This window comes from Sinohyriopsis cumingii, chromosome 8 (assembly GCF_028554795.1).
Source record: "Sinohyriopsis cumingii isolate HCF-2022 chromosome 8, ASM2855479v2, whole genome shotgun sequence".
In the NCBI taxonomy this organism is placed as follows: domain Eukaryota; kingdom Metazoa; phylum Mollusca; class Bivalvia; order Unionida; family Unionidae; genus Sinohyriopsis; species Sinohyriopsis cumingii.
In genome coordinates, this window is record NC_142968.1 from 30,214,227 (window position 1) to 30,235,953 (window position 21,727).

At 35.4% G+C, this 21,727-nt stretch overlaps 1 protein-coding gene across 4 annotated transcripts in view; it reads left to right on the forward strand.

Annotated features, from left to right (window-relative positions):
- The first annotated feature begins 1,633 nt into the window (after positions 1-1,633).
- LOC149793220 (uncharacterized) overlaps positions 1,634-21,727 on the forward strand; it is a 56,441-nt gene continuing 36,347 nt past the window's right edge. The window contains exons 1-2 of one of the 4 annotated variants that reach the window (XM_089967185.1): positions 1,634-1,797; positions 14,397-14,541. In XM_089967185.1, coding sequence (XP_089823311.1) covers positions 14,434-14,541 — 108 coding nt within the window. In that variant the 5' untranslated portion in view covers positions 1,634-1,797; positions 14,397-14,433. Of the gene's footprint in view, positions 1,798-1,819; positions 1,845-3,888; positions 4,121-14,396; positions 14,542-21,727 lie in introns of those variants that run through there. The other 3 variants (XM_089967186.1, XM_089967187.1, XM_089967184.1) reach the window with 3 other exon arrangements.

Sequence of the window (21,727 nt, forward strand, 5' to 3'; positions counted from 1 at the left end):
AGAGAGAGAGAGGTCTATAATAGGACATAATCTAACAGCCTCCTTCAAATCCCGATACGTATTTTTCTAACTGTTTGATCAACATATATCAAATGGCTGCGGAAAAGATACAAAATAAATTGATCTGATTTAAGTATCAAAAATGCATTACATTGAGACTAAATAAATGTGTTCGAAAGCACTCAACGTAATGTCTGCTAGTCATTTTGATTTTCAATTCTCGAGATGACATTTTCACTTGGAAAATTAAAACATTTTAAACTGGAAAAGATAAAACATTTTAGAACATAAAAAATTTGGCTAACTAATTTTCACAAGAACAGTAATAAAATAACACGAATAGCATGGCAGAACAAAGAATGTCTTTCTAAAACACAAACATGAAACTGAAATGCATTCATATATAATAAAACGATGTGTATCGTTTGATTACAAAACAGATGTGAATCATTTGATAACAAACAGATGCTTATCGTTTGAAGAAAAAAACGGATGTGTATCATTTGATAACAAAACAGATGTGTATCTTTTGTGAAACATGGCCAGTTCTGTTAGAGAAAATGAAAAGAAACGAAGAAAAAACCTAACATAATTACTGGGCCGATACTGCGGGGCAGTTGGCAGAATAGAATTATGCACCAACTTGAAAACGAAACTAAGCGATTTTTTTCACGACGATTTTGACTGCTGAATATAAATGGAAATAAAAATGGGCCTTCCTCCAACATTATATTCTGTTTCACGTATGAGAATTCACATGATATACCAGTATTGATACAAAGTCCGCAAGCCGACTGCAAAACAGGTTAAATTTTTACGGCGTAAACGGGGGCGCAGGTGGTTTGAATAGTCGTCGTGTGTCATTACAGCATATTATACTATCAGGCAAATTAAATTTAATTTCTGAATACTGTACTATGCAATTTATGATTCGGAAAGTTTCACATCGCAAAGAAATTCTAAATTAGGTTAGAATCGTTTTAATGGAATTGTGTAAGGTTTCTGGAATACTCATAATGATGAGGAACGAAACTACCGTATATACTAGCCAACAAGTCCAATCCAACTGCATACATCATAGACCATGACCTGTCGTCGCATAATGCACCGGCAGATCAGGTTAAATGTAGTCTGTTCCACTTATTAATCCTAAGAAGCTGCATAGACTGCTCCATCTTCGCTAGTCAAGGTTCCTATCTAAACCTTGGCATATGGAATATATGTCTGTGCTTCGTTTGTGCATATTTCATTGGATGCGGTGGCAAGCCATCGCATCCAATCAAAATTAAGTTGTTCAAATTTGAACCCCGTTCCTACGTGATCGAGACAATGGAAGCATACAGCTTGAATGGACTGATAAATAAACACTTTCCCAGTGCTGGTTCCTGTTCAAACAAATACCTTTCATTCAAATAGACCCGTAATATCTTCTCTCTGGTATATAGTCATACCTTCGATGTCAAACTTACAAAGTATCCTTTTTAGGTCCAATGCCACAACCGTTTTCGGTGATGTTCAATGCACCACGCTACTGGTTAGTTGGCGTTACATACTAAGGGAGGCAACACACGAAATCCAGTAGTTGTTACTAGGACAAAGCACCGATATAGCTATTCGATCTGCCAAGGTGTAGATAGGAATATCGAAACCTTGGCTAGCGAAGTTGAGACTGCTTGCGCATTATGCCACGGCGGAGCCCCGAGTAACCGAGTGGTCTAAAGCGCTCGCCTTTACAGGTCACTGACACTTCACCGTAGTCCGCACGTGTTCGAGTCTTGGGTTGGATCCTAATTGCACGTTAGTATATACGGTACACACGTGTCGCCAATGAAGGCATACCTCAGGTAGATCATACGGTATCTAATGCTATATTTCCTTACATTAAGGAGTCTCATGTGCCTTGTACAAATGAATGAGTAAATTTCCCTTTAGAGAACGAGTATACATTTAGCTCCGCTGACTCTTCAGTAAACGATCAGAGTGGGAATGGAGGTGAGGGCATATTCCTTAAGTTCATTTGTAACGAAAGTCAAAAATGTCACTTTGTAGTCACTTTTCAGACAAGATTCTTCATTATGCGTGACTAAATATATGATACAGCAAGCAGCACTTCCAAATTTAGGAAAATTGGCTCAACAGAAAATATATAGAGCAATTCAGAATGCGCACATAGGTGTAAAAATGTATGCAAACTTTACAAAATACATCTATGAAATAAACACAAGGAAAAACTTTCGGATTCCAGACTTAATCCAAATTTATCTTGAAATATATTAATGTAATTGAACAGGGGTTGCAACACAAATAATAATTTTGGCATGCACAACAAAGTTTACAAAACCCAAACTAAATATTTTGAAATGGAGGGTTTCTGTCACAGAGCAAAGTATAGTATTACAATATGGTGGACCCTATATATCTTTTATATAAATATACAGGGTTTGTTTCAAACCCTACACCATCACCACAATCTGAATGGACCCTGGCGAAAAACAATGTCTGGCAACAGTAGGAACTAATTATATCATTTCAATCAATAAAACACAATGTAAATTAGGATAATTTTCCTTGGTATATTTCTTCAAACTGTTTTACGTTATGGTAATGACAGAAATATGGGATTAGAAGTATGCACCTGGAAATGAAATAATTCAAAATCACATATACAGAATGATACTGAAATTGCAATAAATGTATCCTCTAGTATGGTTTAAAGTGAATGTGGTGAATATTAACTTTTTCTTTCTTATGTAGTATGTGTGTGTGTGTGTGTGTATTTTTTATGTAGCTTTAAAAAAATTTCAGTTATATTGTTACAATCTGCAGTGTGGCAGTTTATAGTGATGTCAAGCACTGAGACATCATGCCGCAGACATGTAGCATGATGTCCCATCTGGTCACAATATCTTGACACCAGGATAACCAGTCTTCTTATGTAGTAAGATGCACACAATATTGGATTACATTAATTTTAATGAGCAGGACGTGATAACCTACACATATATATCCTATCCTAAAAAGACAGGATGGTGATGGCATAATTAATTAGGTACATAAAGTTAAACATGCTTTATTTATATATGTCTACATTTGTATTGCTTAAAATGCAGGCAATAGATTAATTTAAACATTAACAATTATTTAAACAATGTATCAAGGATAATATTCTACACTAGATATCACATGATCTGGCTTAACCTAGTAATGATTCAACTATGGACACTTGAAATCCCATCAAAACGTACCCTAAAATGGGAATGCATGATAAATACAGAAGGCTTCATCCCAGTTAGGATGGTTTCTTCATATCTTCATGACATTTGTTATGTAAGTATAGCTCTAGAGGTGTAGATGATGTAGATATTTGTGTAAGAATAATATGCTACACTAGATGTCGAATGATCTGGCTGACTCTAGTAAGGCTTCCAATTATAGACACTTTAAATCCTAACTGGGCATTGAATTGTACCACAAGATGTAATTGTGTTATATATACCTATGTCAATACCAATCATGTGGTATTTGCCATAAACTTTTGAAGAAAAAGTTTAATTTTGTTCATGATTCATCCTACAATTAACATTTTAAGGAAAGTGATCAAATTTAAACAAAATATCTAAGATTATGAACATTATAATATTTGTTCACATACATAAAGTTTGTTTCACAACATATTTGAATAAGACAATTGTGGATATTTTTCTTTTTGTGTTTTATAGAAGTTTTCGTAAAGGTAGCACGGGATTGATTCGGACACAAACTTAACTTCGACACTGATAAAACCAGTCTAGAAACGTATAACAGAGCGAAAAATAGTTCCAATATTTTTAAGCATAATTTCCACCAAAAATTACTGAATTGTCAACTTCATGTCGTAGTTTTTGGAGCATGTACCATATTTAAAAAAAAACAAACATAGCTGCGTCTAAACCAATTAAGATGCTCTCAAAAAGTTAGGAACAGACGTAAATGTTGCTCCATAATACACTTCCGGTTACCGCTTGAAGCCTAATAATTGGCTATAGAATCATTTAGGTCAATGTACACGCCACAGTTATGAATCGGTATAGAGCTTTTACTTAAACTGACAGGCGTAGACCCTGAACGGCAAGGAAAACAGGTAACTTTTAAAGTTCTGTATGCTAGCTCACATGTTGCACGTGTATTTGAAACGGAAGTTGTTATCTTGCGACGCCCTTTCCGCTCATAAGGGATTTCCACTTCCGTTTCAAGTTGTAAACAAATGGCGGAAACTTACAAACATTGAAAGCTTACAATATTTCGTTTCAGAATAAAGAAAATACCAACGCATAATATATGGATCTCTCATTCTTATCAAGAACTAATTATCTAAATGTTTTAATTGAAAATCTAAGCGGATCTTCTTTAGTTAGGCATAAATTAATTACCAAGTGGTGTCTGTCTCGTGTCACCTTCATGGTCTCGGTTTCAGAAACTTGGGATTTTGGTTTAATTTATTCTGTTTCGGTTCTGGACAGGGCACTTTTACGTGCCTCACGTCCAGCGAAACCAGTAACACTAAGTATTAATGGCATGTATAATTTTTGTAGACGGTGTCCAGGAGTGATTGTGATTTCCTTTTGATGTCTTGGAAGACTTGAATAACTTCTGTAGTAATAACTGGAGTTTGGTATTTTGTCTGTCAATTTTATTTTGACGTAATTATATTAGGAAGAAGTTTCTCTTTACCGTTAGGAGCATGCTGATAATGGACAACACTGGCGAACATGGAATCGTCAGTCATTAAAATGGGGTGCAGGCTGACCATGTGACATTGCATTTGTTTTATGATATTCTTTTTTCAGTTATCCTCATTGATATCAGGTCTAGCTTTATTCATGTTTAAGGATGACATGTTTACATGCAATTATTCACTTTATTTGATTTCTCATACATCCATATTCCCCTCTAAGGTCATTATTTTGTTACAACTCTTTGTCAGTGTTCAAAGAATTTTTTTTTAGACAGTCCCACGGCCCGGTTGTTGTTGTAGGGTTTAACACCATCTTACAGCACACGATAGACTATACATGGTGGCTAGTATTAATGGTGGAGGTAGAACCCGGGAAAACATCGGAAAGAACCACCGACCCACGAGAAGCTACTTGGAGACTTTCTCACAGACCCACATTGGCTGAATCCGAGACTCGAACACACGCAGACAGAGGTGAGATGTCAGTGATCCATAACAGAGAGTGCTTTAGACCACTCAGGTCCCCTGCCCCCAGGCTGGTAACTTAAATAAACTAACAAGCCCTGACTAAAATTCCACAGGCTCAGTCAATGATTTTCACAGGCCCAGAATTTCCCCATTTGTAATACTGCCACACAATGTCACAATAGCTACAATTCAAATATAAATTCAATAGGGTTCAAAGGGGTTTGAAGGTATTGCAAGTGTCATGAGTGAATCCTGGACAGAACCAAGTTGACATGTCGATGTGTTGTTTGCAGTATATGCAAAGAATTATTACCTCCCCCCCCCCCTTTTTTTTTTGGGTGTGCTTCACAGTGTAAATCTCCATCAACCAAGAGTTCTGGAATTTAGTTTTGTGGGGCTTTGCTGATAGCTAAATGCTTCCTAAATCAGCTTTAAAAATGAATTACACTTGAACACTATTCTGACAACTGAAACGATCATGCTCTGCGTTCTATATATGCAGTGAAATTCAACTTCAAAGAAATGTTGCCACTGTTCACAAACTTGTCAAAGGTATAATACATATGACATAAACATTCTCATTTAAGGTAATGATAAGTAATTTGTGCTCTGCATGCATCTAGCATCTCTTTCATTTACCTACAGGGGACCATCCATTTAGTATATATGCATGGATGGGTGAGGGGGGTTAACCCAAATGCATACACTTGTATATGGGGGTGTCTACTAATAATGTACACATGCATAGGAAATGGGGGTGGGTGAAACCTCAATAATTTGTCTAATACATGACCTGCTCAACTAGGTTCAGTAGGCGTTTGAATTTTAGTGGACACTGGACAAACATTTTAAAGTTACACAGCTTATTTCTTTGATGCAGCCAGACATTCAACATCAATGGACTATCTGTTTTATTGAACACCTTAATATTATTAATCCTTGATCGTTTCTGCGTGGGTTAAATATAGGCCATTCTATAGACTGGGGGGTTGGGGGTTGCATCAAGCCTACATATGCAAGTGGGGGATGTAAAAAAGTATGCATGTGTACAGGGAGGGAGAAGGGGTAAACCTTTGCCAGTTTTTTGCATATGTACTAAATGGATGACCCCTAGTGGGTTCTACTTTCTGATCCTACCAATGCAAATTAGCACAGTGGGCTCACCCATTGCAGGCTTCAAACACATCTCACTAGCTATTGTCAACCAATAAAGTAATATATGAAATTGCTGGTTTATACCTGTTCTCTTTTTTACTTCAGTTGCCACTATTTAAACTGCCTTCTCCAATCATGACTTCCGTTTATACATTCTAATGTGCCTATAATGAAAGTGGTGTGTTTTGTTTTTGTTGTTGTATTTTTGAAGATTACTGAGAATTGTTTACTCTTAAACACAACCGCATCATGGGGTTTGGGAGTACAAAATCATATTTTTAGCATGATATGTGATGCTTCAGTTTGATTAAAATCAGATCTCAGTTTCACATAGGACAGTGCTGATCTGATTTAGATTGCATGTTTTATGGCAGGTTTGTCAACATCTTGAAAATACATTTACACATTTCATCGGCATGATTAAAAGTTTCTTCAGCAGATAACATATTTTTGACAAGCATTGCAGGCATCTCACTTAGAATACAGAATGGGCCCTGTCTAAAATTAAAATGACCCAAGGTGTCTGGCTATCAGATTTTCTTAGCATTGTATGGTTTTACACTAAGTAACAGAAAAGAGTGAAAACCAAAAAGTTTTGTAAAACTTGAGAAATAATTTATTTCCCTTGATTACAAAGTGAAAATTTGAAGAAGAGCTTACCTTGTTGTGAGCACCACTCCGGTGGCCTAGTGGTTAGAGCGTCCACTTCGGAAGTGGGAGGTCATGGTTTTGAACCCTGGCCGCATCATGCCAAAGACTTACAAAAATGGTACTAACAGTTGCCTCGTATGGTGCTCAGCATTAAGAGGTTAGTGTTAGGACTGGTCAGCCTGGTATCAGGATAATGTGACTGGGTGAGACATCATGCTACGTGTCTGTGGCATGATGCTTTAATGCTAGACATCACTATAAACTGCCACACTGCAGACATCGTAGCAATATGACTAAATATTTTTTTAAAGCTATGTTAAAAATCCTAATCACACACACACACACACACACACCTTGTTGTGAATTAAATCCCAAATAGTCCTAATAATCACAGAGTATTCCAAATGAATCCAGTTTTGAATGAATTCCAACTTTGAATGTGCTTATGTGCCGGTAGCCTGGAATAGTGTTTATGTGCTAATAGTCTTGATGTATCACAATTATATAATCCAAAGTGTACTTGAATGGATTCACAGTAATTAAAAAATAATGAATTTGTCTGAAAATAATGAGCACTTTGTAATTCCAGTGAATCTTTTAAACAAATCTTCTCGGATTAAAACTGAATACAACAATAAGACTGATCCAACTTTGGACGCTAAGATAGGTATGAATAATTCTAATATAATCTGCCTTAATATAAAAACATGATTTGAGAATAAGGACAAGTGTCACAAGTTCATTTCCATTAAACAATCTGATATAGGTCCCTACTACTCTTTCTTCGTAATGGAAGTTTCTATCAAATTGTAAATAGAAATCATTTCTAGAAAATTCTGAGGTCAGAATTAAGGCTGTATCTAGAACTCGGACCTAAATAAACATGTTTACCCCAAATCACATTAGATATGTTGGCCCAGCACCTACCCTCAATTATGGATAAAGGCCAATCACACAATACAAATTAAATAGACAGCATTCTTTTGCATACCAGGACCCAGCAATGTGGAATGAATTGCCCACTGAACTTAGACACAAAGACACAGTGATCACATTCAAGAGCGCTCTCAAAACTCACTTATTTTGACTGCAAGAACAAACTTAAAGACCTAATAATGTTTCCTACCTTAAATATTCTCAGCATGTTTTTTTAATGTTTTCTAATTTCATGGTGTTTGTTTTTGTAATCATATCATTATATGTTTTTTTATCTTATAGGCATTGTCTAATGTTGTAAAGCGCTTTGAGCTTCTAAAGATTAGGTGCTATACAAAGTCCTCATTATTATTATTATATAACATATAATCATGGACAAAAGCAAACACACAAAGCAAATAAAAAATACATAACAATTTAAATGCCCCTAGAAGTACATGTGGTAAATTCTAATGTTAAATTCTGGTAACTGGACATTTTTGGACCAGATGAACCTAAATATTTGATCCAGTCCAAACCAGATCGAATATTGCATACTATGATGTCACAGTGAAAGCAGAATATGTTGGAAACAAATTCGTAGTACCCTGATATTTGTTTTGATGTGTGTGCAATGCTTTTTCCTTGACCCAGTTTTGTCCCAGGCTGCCACTGTAAAACTCCATAGTGATGAATAATTCTAGTCTGAATGCATTTTTTATGACATTTAAGGTAAAGATTATTCAACAGTCAGGATTGAATAGACTGTTTTAATATTGATGTGCATGAAAACTGTTTCAACAGTAAAAATGCTAATTTTCTTTATAGGAGGAGGAGGGGTTTAACATTTGTCCATTTGCACCATGAGCATTTATTGTATCTCATTAAGGATGTTGGTAGGTACTTGGTTAGCACCATAAACAGATCAGTTAACCATTGAAGGGAATGTTGAATTGTGTTTTTTTTTATGCAACTGATATAAGACTACTTGTTAACTATACTGATAGCTACCTGCATTCAATTAGTGATGGCTGGGGTATTTGTGATCTGTTGGCAAAGTTGTTTACTGTGGATTAGAATAAATTTCAAGCCTAGTATACAAAAGTCTTTTAAAAGTGAGCATGTGATCTCTGGCAAAAAGCTACTCACAATGTTCCGTTACTGCATTAAGTCACCATTGTTATGTCTAAAGTAAATTGACATTGATGTATTGGAAAATTGCCTAGCATAAATGTTTGTGATCTCGGATCACTTAGTATTGTTTAGAGGGTTGGTGAGGTGGTGGTGGGGGGGTCAAAAGGTTTTTGTGCGATATTAAACATTCATAGTGCCAGGTAAAACGATTTTCAAATAGTTTTCTACATGCGATGCATTTATATGAAGAGTAATATTTCGGTTTAGGCATTAATGTTAAATGACTACCATAAGTATATCTTAACTTTTCACGAACATTGTAAGAGAAAATCCAGAAAAAGTCTGTAAATTCTAGGTGACTGAATTTGCATACTTTTGCATTTGGTTAATGGGGTAGTTTTGCAGTAGGCTCAATTTTGATTTAATACTGTAATCATCAAAAACTTTTTGTAACTTTTGGATATCATGTACAATTGATAAATAAGGAAATTTAAATACCAGGACAGATTCAGCTAAGCTGGATATGGAAGTTAACGTTTGTTTTTAATTGAATCTTGATAACATAATTATCATTTATCAAATCATCTGAGTAATGAGGCAGTCTGTATTCCAGATTACACCTCATCTTCTAAAGTGTTTGGATGGGTGAAGTGGTTGTTCTGTTAAAATTTGAGCAGAAGTTAAAGTAAACAGTAAAAACTATTATCAAGTATTCTGAGTTGTTGTGGAAAATACTTCATTTTGGGCTTAACTAAGAAAACTTTTTTCATAGTATCCTTAATGAAAACAGTTCACAGATGGCACAAAATAGTGACCTTCTGGCAAATGTATTAATCATGTTGGGGGGGGTGCTGAGAGACGTTTTATAATGTCTAGATGTTTGTAACAAAAAATGGTGCAGATCTGATGTCCAGTATGGCCACAACAAGAGCCATATTGAAAATCTTGTTTTTTGGTTTTCCTTCTGAATTGAAAGTTGCATAGGCATGGGGTTTCACCAGAAGACTTGCCATCATGTCTAGCTGGTCTTGAATGAAAATGGTTCCACATGGACAGCCAATATGGCATCACAATGGCCATATTCGAAATCTTGACATTACCACCCCAACTGAAAGGATGGTCATATCAACATGGGGTTGACATTGAAAAACTTACAGGTTCTAGTTGGTCCTCATTGAAAACAGTGTTAATCTGACATGACAGCTACCAATCTTGAAAATCATTGTATTGTTTAGTTACTACTCTTCAGGGGAAAGATGTATCAGTATGAGGTTTTCACTGGAAGACTGCTTGTATTATCTAACTGGCCTTGAATAAAGATGTATCAGTATGAGGTTTTCACTGGAAGACTGCTTGTGTTATCTAACTGGCCTTGAATAAAGATGTATCGGTATGAGGTTTTCACTGGAAGACTGCTTGTGTTATCTAACTGGCCTTGAATAAAGATGTATCAGTATGAGGTTTTCACTGGAAGACTGCTTGTGTTATCTAACTGGCCTTGAATAAAGATGTATCAGTATGAGGTTTTCACTGGAAGACTGCTTGTGTTATCTAACTGGCCTTGAATAAAGATGTATCGGTATGAGTTTTCACTGGAAGACTGCTTGTGTTATCTAACTGGCCTTGAATAAAGATGTATCAGTATGAGGTTTTCACTGGAAGACTGCTTGCGTTATCTAACTGGCCTTGAATAAAGATGTATCGGTATGAGGTTTTCACTGGAAGACTGCTTGTGTTATCTAACTGGCCTTGAATAAAGATGTATCAGTATGAGGTTTTCACTGGAAGATTGCTTATGTTATCTAACTGGCCTTGACTGCTGATCTGATGTCAGATATGGCTGGCTGCCATTGTGTCCATCTTGAAAGTTTTATCACGATCTGATGTCAGATATGGCTGGCTGCCATTGTGTCCATCTTGAAAGTCTTATCACGATCTGATGTCAGATATGGCTGGCGGCCATTGTGTCCATCTTGAAAGTCGTATCACTGCTCCTTCAGCATTTTGACCGAAGACTTTATATGCTGTCTAGTTGACACTAAATGAAACGGTGGTCATCTTGAAAATCTTGTCATTGATAGTCCTTCTAAACGGAAAGTCATGTTGACAAGGGTTTTCAGCAGAAGACTAATTACAATATCTAGTTGGTCCTGAATAAAAAAGGTGCATTGCCAATCTGACTTTATATATGGTTGCCACTTGCCACAATGAAGATATTGAAAAAAAATTTGTCACAAACTCTCTTGAATTGATGGTTATATAAACATGAGATGTTTTCCAAAAGTCTAAATCCATATACACCAGTATAATTGCCACATGTGTTGGCAGTCATATTGTTCAAGAATAACAGATGGTTTCAACACTCATTTGTTATAAGGAAGATGGTCCAATATTGAAATTCTGAACACATTTTATTTTGGACTGTAGTGTGTGAGACCTTTGTTTGAAAATAATTATGGACTTGGTGATTTTGAATAAGTGGACAAGATAATTCAGATTTGTGTTATAATTGCATCATTTCAGTAATTTGATCAGAGATTTTCATATCCAGAGTGAGAAAAATTGAAAAATTTAGGGATTTGGAAATAGCATTCCCGTTGGAGTGCACAAATTTATTTCCATCAGTTTAAAGGAGCTCCAAATTAACATTTTCATAACTCAAGTTGATATATGTGCATTATTTATTGGGTACCAATAAAAGTATTACATTCTTTTAAGGAATGTTTACTCTGCAGTGTTATGTATTTTTAATTTAAATTGTTTGTCTGTTAGTTTTAATTTTTTTAAAATTTCATTACATGTTATTGTAATGTAACATTTTTTGCTGGACTTGACCTTGTCCAAAATTGAGTTGATTTCTGCTTGATCTGATTGACTTTTTATTTCTTTAAAAGTAATTTCATTTATGTAAACAACTAATAATAGCTTTATTATAACTCTATGTGTCTGAGTTTATTAACCAAATTATTATTCAGGGAAATAAGAAGTGGTAAATATGTTGATCAGGGTCAGAGTTTTGGAGATTCCCACATGAATTTTATTGGTTATTGTGTTGTAAGCAAACAAGGCTAATTAGACCATTCTAGAAGGTTATTTTCCATTAGGTAGTGGTTGTTATTAGAAAATGCTAATGTGACCTGAGGTCAAGCAGAGAACTATATTATCTTGTGATTGTGAAGATTTTACCAGTTGTGCTTTAACATTTAGCACTTTAAGTTGTATTATGTTGTGTCCAATTTGGGCTGAATTTTATTTTCTTCAAAATATTGAATGCAAGTGATTATTTTCTCTGGAAATACGAAAGTGCTCTGACAAAATTCTTGGATGAAGACATTCATTGAAACTTATACTAAATTTAAACCTGGAATAAAATTTCTGTGATTCAACAAGAGACTGTTGACAGATTAGCACTTCACAGACCATAACAGACACATCATTGTCTTCAGTTTTGGATCTCATTGGGACTTGAACTCAGTGTCATTCATTTACTAATTATCATGATACATATCTCATCTCTGATTTCAAGATGATGCACAGATCTAGATGCCACATGTGCTGCATTTATTTCCATTGGAAGTGATACAGATGTTTGTCTTACCATACTTACAGAGGTCAGACAGTATAATTAAATAATACCCATAGGTATTCCTCAGCTTGCTTTCAGAGGTGAGAAAATGCAGTTAGGTTAGACATATACATTCTCAGCATATAGTAATTACAGAAGTGGCTCTCCAGAAATAAGCCAATACAATTAAGTTTGATGTACATCTATGTCTCACCATACTTACAGAAGTAAGATAATATAGATATGTCTCACCCTGTTTACAAAAGTGAGACTATATGGTTAAATAAGACCCACATTTATGACTCGCCATGTTTACAGAAGCCAGACAATGCAGTTAAATAAGACCTACAGGCATGTCTCACCATCTTTACAGAAGTGAGACCATGCAATTAAATGAACATACTTGTATGTCTCATTATATTTACACAAGTTACATTTACAATGTTTACAGAAATGAGGCAGTTTGAAAATTAAATTTGATCTACATGTATATTTCACCGTTCTCAGCATGTTTACATTAAATTAGAGCTAGATGTATGTCTCTGCATAATTACAGAAGTGAGACTACAGTTAAATAATATGTATAGGTTATGTATGTCTCACCATATTTTGAAAAGTGGGATTATAAAATGAAATAAGACCTGCCTATATGTCTCACCATTTTACAGAAGTAACACAATGCAAACTAAATTAGACTTACCGTTATGTCTCACCATGTTTACTGAAGTATGACTTTAAAGAAGACCTGTGTACAAGTAATGCCATGTTTAAAGATGCGAGAAAATAATTAAAAATCAGAAAACAACAGAATTTATAATGTCCATCAGGATGAAAGAGGGGCTTTTGTTTTCTTTTTTTTGCTGTGGTTGGTTGTGAATGGTGGCAAGGATATCATTCTTTGATAGAAGGGAAATAGAGGTTCTTCAGAAGTTCAAATAAAAAGATTAAGGGTTTTCAGAATTCACTTTGCCTTTAGATGCAGTAGATTCTCACCTGGCTGATTTAGGAATAAATATTTTTATTTAAAAAATTTTAAAAGTTAATTAACTGGAATAAAAGGACAAAAATCTACCTGAAATGGGGAAAACGTTTTACAGTAAAGTTATAGTGACCACCTGTTTATAAGGACAACTAGTGTGTGAATGCCTAATTCTGTTAGTCACATTTGTACATTTTTCCTAAAGATAAAAACTGACTGCTTGTAAAAGCTATTTTTGGGTGGTCCCCCAGGTGGTCTTGTTTACAGATTTGACATCCCCCGGGCAGTCTTGTTTACAGTTGATGTCCCCCAGGTGGTCTTGTTTACAGATTTGACTAATGTTTAATGTTTGGTTGTTTGGGTTCAGCGCTGTTTTCAGCACGTAGGCTATATATAATGACCAGTATATTTGATAAATGAATAACCTGGAAAAAAACATGGAACGAACAGCTGATTCATGTGATACTACTGGCAAGCCATCTCACCTACCCATGTTAGCAGAGCTGAGACTAGAACTCATGAGGGCAGAGGTGAGATGTGAGAGATCTGTAATGGTAAGCACCATAGATCACTTGGCCACCCGAAGCTTCTGTATTAAGACAAATACTATTGAAGCAAGTTATCTAACAAGACAAGAAGAGAAAAGCAGGGATTTTCTATGTTTATTCTGAATGGGGCATATGCTTATAAATTTGGGGAGTAAACTAGACCAAATAAGAAAACAATTTTCAGGAGAAAATTGCTAAAAGTGTGGCATTTTTGCATGATGTTGTAATAAGTCGCTCTCATTACATTGCTACCACTTTCTTTTCCAGGTATTCCTAATGAATGAAGTAAGATACAGACAGTAAGATGTCTTTGGTGGACCTTGGAAAACGGTTGCTGGATGCAGCCAAGAGAGGAGACACAGATGAAGTCCGCACACTTATGTCCAATGGAGCCCCATTTACAACGGACTGGGTATATATATTGGAATGATGAATTTGGATATGACATTTCTTCGTTATGATGTTCTAAACAGCCCAGTCCTTTGAGGAATATAAATAATCTTCATATATATATATATATATATATATATATATATATATATATATATATATATATATATATATATATATATATATATATGTGTGTGTGTGTGTGTATGTGTGTGTGTATTGTGTGTACTAATTTAGAGAAATGTTGTTAAAAAGATCAATTTGGGCAGAGTTTAATTCTTAGGAGTTTTTCAAACTATGTCTATGCAATTGTTTCTGCATACATAAAAGCTATGGCAAAATTAAGACATGGCATTATCAGTATGTTTGTACTCAGTTGTACAGTTCGTGAGAACTATTGGAAGAGGCAATCCCCTAATTGCTGCATTGACTTTTAATGGGACTTTGAAGCTCTTGCAGCCAGAGCACCAAATATGGGAAACTTGCTACTTGCACAGAATTGAGATTTTAAGGAAATTATTACAGTACCAACAGTTCAGATTTTTTCATTTATGCATAATTCTATTTAAGTTACTGAAGTTTTATCTTGTCCTGAGTTTTCCCATGATAACAGATTTTTGCATCCCTGGATTAGTGTCAACAAATCTAGACATAGCTTTTGGAATCCTCACTGGTCAAATGGGCCCCTCTGGGCCATGAGAAATATTTTAGAATCATGTAGAATTCACATTTTTAGCTATTCATTCCTGAAATTTGTTTTCCACAGCAGCTATATTATATCAAGGGTCTCACTAATATTTGGTTTAAATGGTCATAGACCAGAAGAAAACACTTGTAGGATGATCTGTCATCTATTTGTCCGTTAGTTTGTTAGAACTATTCCACCTAAACTACTTTGAGGATTGTCTTGAAACTTCACATGCACATTCATGTCATTGTCTGATTGGTCTGTTCTGGGTCCTCGCTAATATTTTGGTTTTAATGGTGTTATCACAACTTTGTTAGAACTACTCTTAAACTGCTTTGAGGATTGTCATGAAACTTTACATGCACATTCATGCCATTGTTGAATATAAATAAAAATGGTGCAGAGCAAAACAGTGGCCATCTTTAGAATCTTGTTAGCACTACTTTTCCAGAAAGGGAAGTCATATCGACATGTGCTTCTAACCAGAGGGACTTTTCATGGTATCTAGTTTTCACCAGAACACTTCTCATGATCTCATGATGTCTAGTTGGTCCTGAATAAAAATGGTGCTGATTGCAACTTTGGAAGCCATTTTGATAATTTTGTTATCACTACTTCTTATGAATGACGATTCATATTGACATGAACTTTTCACTAAAAGACATCTTTTAATGTTTCATTAGTCCTAAATGATAATAGCGCTGATCTGACATCCAGTTTGGTAGCCATCTTGAAAATCTTATTTCTACCTCACCTGAATGTCAAATTCACATGTGATTTTCTCTAAAAGACTTCTTATGGTGCGTTGTTGGTTCTAAATGTAATTGTTGCCAGTCTCATCTAATATGGGTGCTCATACCATTGCAGCCATCTTGAACATCTTGTTATTGAAACTCTTTCTGAACAGAAGGTCATATTGATCTGAAGTTTTCTCAAGAAGATTTCTTATAATGTCTTGTTCACGAACAATGAAAACATTGCTGCTTGGATATGTAATATGACTGACACAGTATCCATCATTGAAATCATGTTTTTGCTACATCTGATTAGATGGTCATATCCCCATTGGGTTTTCACTTAAAGACTACTTATGATGTCTAGCTGGTCCCAAATGAAAATAGTTTTGATTTAATGTCCAATATAGCCATCATGGCAGTCATCTTTAAAATCTTATTTCTACTTTTCTATCAAAAGTCTTATTGACCAAGTTTTTACCAGAAGACTCCTTATGATATCTAGCTGGTTATAAATTAGTATGGTGCCTGTCTGACCTCCATTATGGCCAAGTTGGTGATATAAACTTGAAAATCTTGTTATCACTGCTCCATCAAAATGGATGGTCATATTAAAGGCTTTTAATAATATCTAATTAGGCCTAAATGAAAATGGTGTCAATCTACATCCAGTATTCCTACAATATATTTCACAGAATTTCAATCATAAGCAGTTGAATTCATGAAAATTCTTTATGGCCGTTATAGCTTTAGTATCATTGATAAATTTTGTTTATCATTAGTGGCCACTTTTGTGTGGCATCACCAAATCTTATTATCAAATTAGTTGGGTGTTTTTGTGTGCAAAATGCAGGGTAGTTTATTTTGATTATCAATAATGAGCATACTATTAGCAAATTTAAAATTAGTTAACACTTGTATGTTATTTACTGTTGAAATATAAATAGCAGATAAGTGGGAACTGTCTTGCTATAAAATGAATGATATGCTTTGTTCTTGTAATTGCATGAGACAGATAGATAAATAGATAGAAAAAAAACCCCCATTGAAACTGAATCATTTGCAAGAAAAACTGGAGAAATGGTGAGCAATTTGCTCAAGCAAATAAATCTCAAATCCCACTCCTACCCCATGATGGAGCAAATCTATAGTACAAAGAAAGCATATAAATCGCCTGAAAATAGGATTAGTACAATGTTTGTGTTACGATGCATGTCTTCTTATCATAACCATAATATGTGATGGATTTTGTAGCAGTCTCCTAAACAGTGCAAGGCTACTTGTATTCACAACATTTTATCAGACATTATGTCCAGCTTTAGGTCAAAAAGCACAATAACTCTTTCAGAAATCATGGAAGCAAAAGATTTGTCATCATGTGCATCTTTAGTATATGACCCAAGTTTCACACTCATCCATAAAAATCAGCAAGACCAGTTACAAGATGCACCGAGATTGTGTCATGTAGCATTATGAATCAAGATCACTGGCTATAACTCCAACACAGTTGTGGGAGCAGTATGATTTTTTGATACGCACGTCTTCAGGTGATGTCCATAATATTAACCAAGTTACAAGGCAATCCATCAAAAACTGTTGGACTTAATCATTAGCAATTTCCCATACTGAGAGCATAAATATCTTCAGAGTTCGAAATTTTTTGACAATATCACACCATGGTGTTATTGCTGAAAATTTCACAACTCTGAAGATATCTATGCTGATTTTGGGAAATTACTAATGATAATCCAGAGCAAGGAAGAAACCTTTTTAGTTGTACTACTGGACTTGTTTTGTTAACAAGATTGCATCATACACTGCATTAGGATAGATAAAATAGGCTACCACTCAAAAGAAAATATGGCTGCAAAGCGATTTATCACTATGAACATGTTTGGGTGATGGCCTAGCACATGTGAAATTTCATGTCATTCCATAAGAAACTGGGTGCCTTGTTGTGGACATGTTTGGGTGATGGCCTAGCATATGTGAAATTTCATGTCATTCCATAAGAAACTGTGTGCCTTGTTGTGGACATGTTTTGGTGATGGCTTAGCATATGTGAAATTTCATGTCCTTTACATAAGAAAATGGGTGCCTTGTTGTGGACATGTTTGGGTGATGGCCTAGCATATGTGAAATTTCATGTCATTCCATAAGAAACTGGGTGCCTTGTTGTGGACATGTTTGGGTGATGGCCTAGCATATGTGAAATTTCATGTCATTCCATAAGAAACTGGGTGCCTTGTTGTGGACATGTTTGGGTAATGGCATAGCATATGTGAAATTTCATGTCGTTCCATAAGTAACTGTGTGCCTTGTTGTGGACATGTTTGGGTGATGGCATAGCATATGTGAAATTTCATGTCGTTCCATAAGTAACTGTGTGCCTTGTTGTGGACATGTTTGGGTGATGGCCTAGCACATGTGAAATTTCATGTCATTCCATAAGAAACTGGGTGCCTTGTTGTGGACATGTTTGGGTGATGGCATAGCATATGTGAAGTTTCATGTCGTTCCATAAGTAACTGTGTGCCTTGTTGTGGACATGTTTAGGTGATGGCCTAGCATATGTGAAATTTCATGTCATTCCATAAGAAACTGGGTGCCTTGTTGTGGACATGTTTGGGTGATGGCCTAGCATATGTGAAATTTCATGTCATTCCATAAGAAACTGGGTGCCTTGTTGTGGACATGTTTGGGTGATGGCATAGCATATGTGAAATTTCATGTCATTCCATAAGAAACTGTGTGCCTTGTTGTGGACATGTTTAGGTGATGGCCTAGCATATGTGAAATTTCATGTCATTCTATAAGAAACTGGGTACCTTGTTGTGAACATGTTTGGGTGATGGCCTAGCATATGTGAAATTTCATGTTATTCCATAAGAAACAGTGTACCTTGTTGTGGACATGTTTAGGTGATGGCCTAGCATTTGTGAAATTTCATGTCATTCCATAAGTAACTGGGTGCCTTGTTGTGGACAGGAGATAATATCATGCACTGCATTAAGCTACATGATGAAAATGACAAGAACTCCAGCATAAACTGTTGGAGCAAAGTGTTTTATCAATATGTGAATCTTTGGGTTGTAAATATAAAATTTCACAAGTCTCTTCGAAGCCAAGCAAATCTGGGGGAGTAGTTGTACAGTGGTCCCACCCCCCTTACACAGTCACCCCTTCTGCACTAGGAAAGTGTCCTTATAAGACGGGTGGACTTTCCAGAGGGAGTCTGTATTTGTATGATGTGTATCATTGTATGTACATGTGTATGTAGTAGAAAAGCTACATATAACCTAAAGCAGTTAATATCTTCATTAAAATGTTCTTCTTGCCTTAAAAACTGTTATTTCACGGTAACATAAATTAATATTTCTTATTCTTATTCTTAGGCATGAAATGTGAGTGGGATATTGTTGGCATGCACATTTAAAAAAAACATTCAAACATATTATTTAAATCTTGATATATACGTTGTTTTGTAGTTAAAATAATTATCTTTCCATTGACTCCATTTTCCCAACAAAAAAATCTTTCAGCAAGTGAACTCTTCCCATTGTCGTCAAGTCAAGTAACTTTTACTTTTTCTTCTAAAGTGTTATTTCTTTGTTTATGTGATGACATGTTAAAATTTTGTAATGATTTATTCCTATGTTGCTGATTGTACAGTACTGCAATTTAATTTTGCAGATGAAACTTTTATAAACAAAATACCTTGTTATAAAGAAAGTTATACATGTACTGTCACATGATTTTTCAGTCTTGATCTGGTACCCTGTTTTGTTCAAGGTTAATTGTTTCTCTGTGTGTGTGTGTGTGTTAATCCAAAAAATCTATTTTTAGCCTATCTGACCATGCTCTATCAAAACATTGCTGACCCCATTTCTATCCGACCATGTTAGGATCTTGACAATTACATCCGGTCGTAATCGTCAGTTAAAAACAAAATTTGCTTTATGAAGCACAAAGCTCTGTCAAAACATTGCTGACCCAATTTCATGCAAACGTTGGCATTAATGATGTAATAATAAACTTTGTGGTACATATACTTTAGCCAATGCTTCTTTCAGTAATGAAAACCTGACATGTGGAAAGAGACATCAAGAAAGATAATCTGATTACTTACCTTACCATAATTAAATATTCGTTCTGGACACATATTAATAATAAAATGTGGCCACTTATGAGGGGTACATTTTACATTTGTATTCTAATATGTTGGCCGCAGGTCACGTTAGAGGGGTGGCCTTTCATGAGGGGTACTTTTGAACACAAACTCATCGATGTCAAGGGATTCTGGCCATAAAGAGCTGGTGTTCGCTGGTCAGGATGAGGCTGTTAATGAGGGGATCACTGTACTAACATGATTGTGTCATACACTGCATTAAGCTACAAGATGAGAAGAGTGATGACTCAAACAAATGTTGGAGTTTAAAAGTAATTCAGTCTTGAGGTGGTGGCCATAATATTTACTTAAGTTTTATGGAAGTCCATTAAAATTGCAGGAGTAGTTCTAACAAGATTGTACCATGCACTGTTTTAAGCATCATGATCATGACAAAAAAGGAAATAATTCCATTAAAAGAAAGTGATCTATGTTTCATGGCATTCCATTAAAAACTGGGGAACTAGTTCAAAGCAGATTGCATCATACACTGTTACATGATATGAAGGATGATCCTATAAAAAAAAATTTGAGCAAAATAATGTGCAGGTTTGTACATCTTGTGGTGACCATATTTACCATGTTTCATGTCAATCCATCAAAAACTGCTAATGTGCTATTAAGATTGTAGTACTTTCATGTGATGTTTTAAGCTTCAAGACAGATTAGGAGCTTGTTGTAAAAAGGACACAATTAAACGTGACCTATGAAATTAAAACTATAATCGTAAAGCCAATTAGATATAAATCAGTGTTTCCATTAAATGGCGTGAAAGAAATCGAGTAGATAGGTAGGCTTTTTAAAAGAAATTTAAAACAAAAGATATGGTTTTATGTTTTCAGCTAGTCCTGATTATGAAGCTGAAGAAGTCATCAGTACTAAATAGAAAAGATGACACCCACAAATTCATGCCAGATATTAGAAGGGTTGATTGGTATACTCAAAACGTGGAACCATTTTGCCTGGCTTGACATGACTTGGCAGATATACATAGTTTTATAGACTCCTTGGCTGATAAAGTATTTCAGGCCTGTGGCAGTTGTAGCATAACATTTGCATACTACATGTACTTGACAATTGGATTGGAAAGGATATACGATCTAGTGAGTACACATAACATACAGTGTGGTTAATGCTGTACATGGCAATGAAGGCCATTTATGTTTACAAACAAACATGGTTTTTCATCCCATGACTTAAATTAAGTCTAAATCAGGTATTGTTCTGGTCATTTGAACAACACCTTATTATGTTGTTGTTGTTGTAGGGTTTAATGTCATTTTTCAGCATAAGATAGGCTATACATGGCAGCCAGTATAAATGGTGGAGGAAGAACCTGGGAAAACCCTGGAAGAAACCACTGACCCACGAGAAGCTAATGGCAAGCTTTCTCACATACCCACATTGGCCAAACAAAAATTCGAACCCATGCAGACAGAGGTGAGATGGCAGTGATCTGTAATGGTGAGGGCTTTAGACCACTCAGCCACTTGGGGCCCCTACCTTATTAAGTAATAAACACTCAGATTGGTTAGGACTATTTGGGGGGTGATCATTACATGTCGATCAACAAAAATTATATTGGCATGGGAATTGAATCATCAAATTATTCATTTAA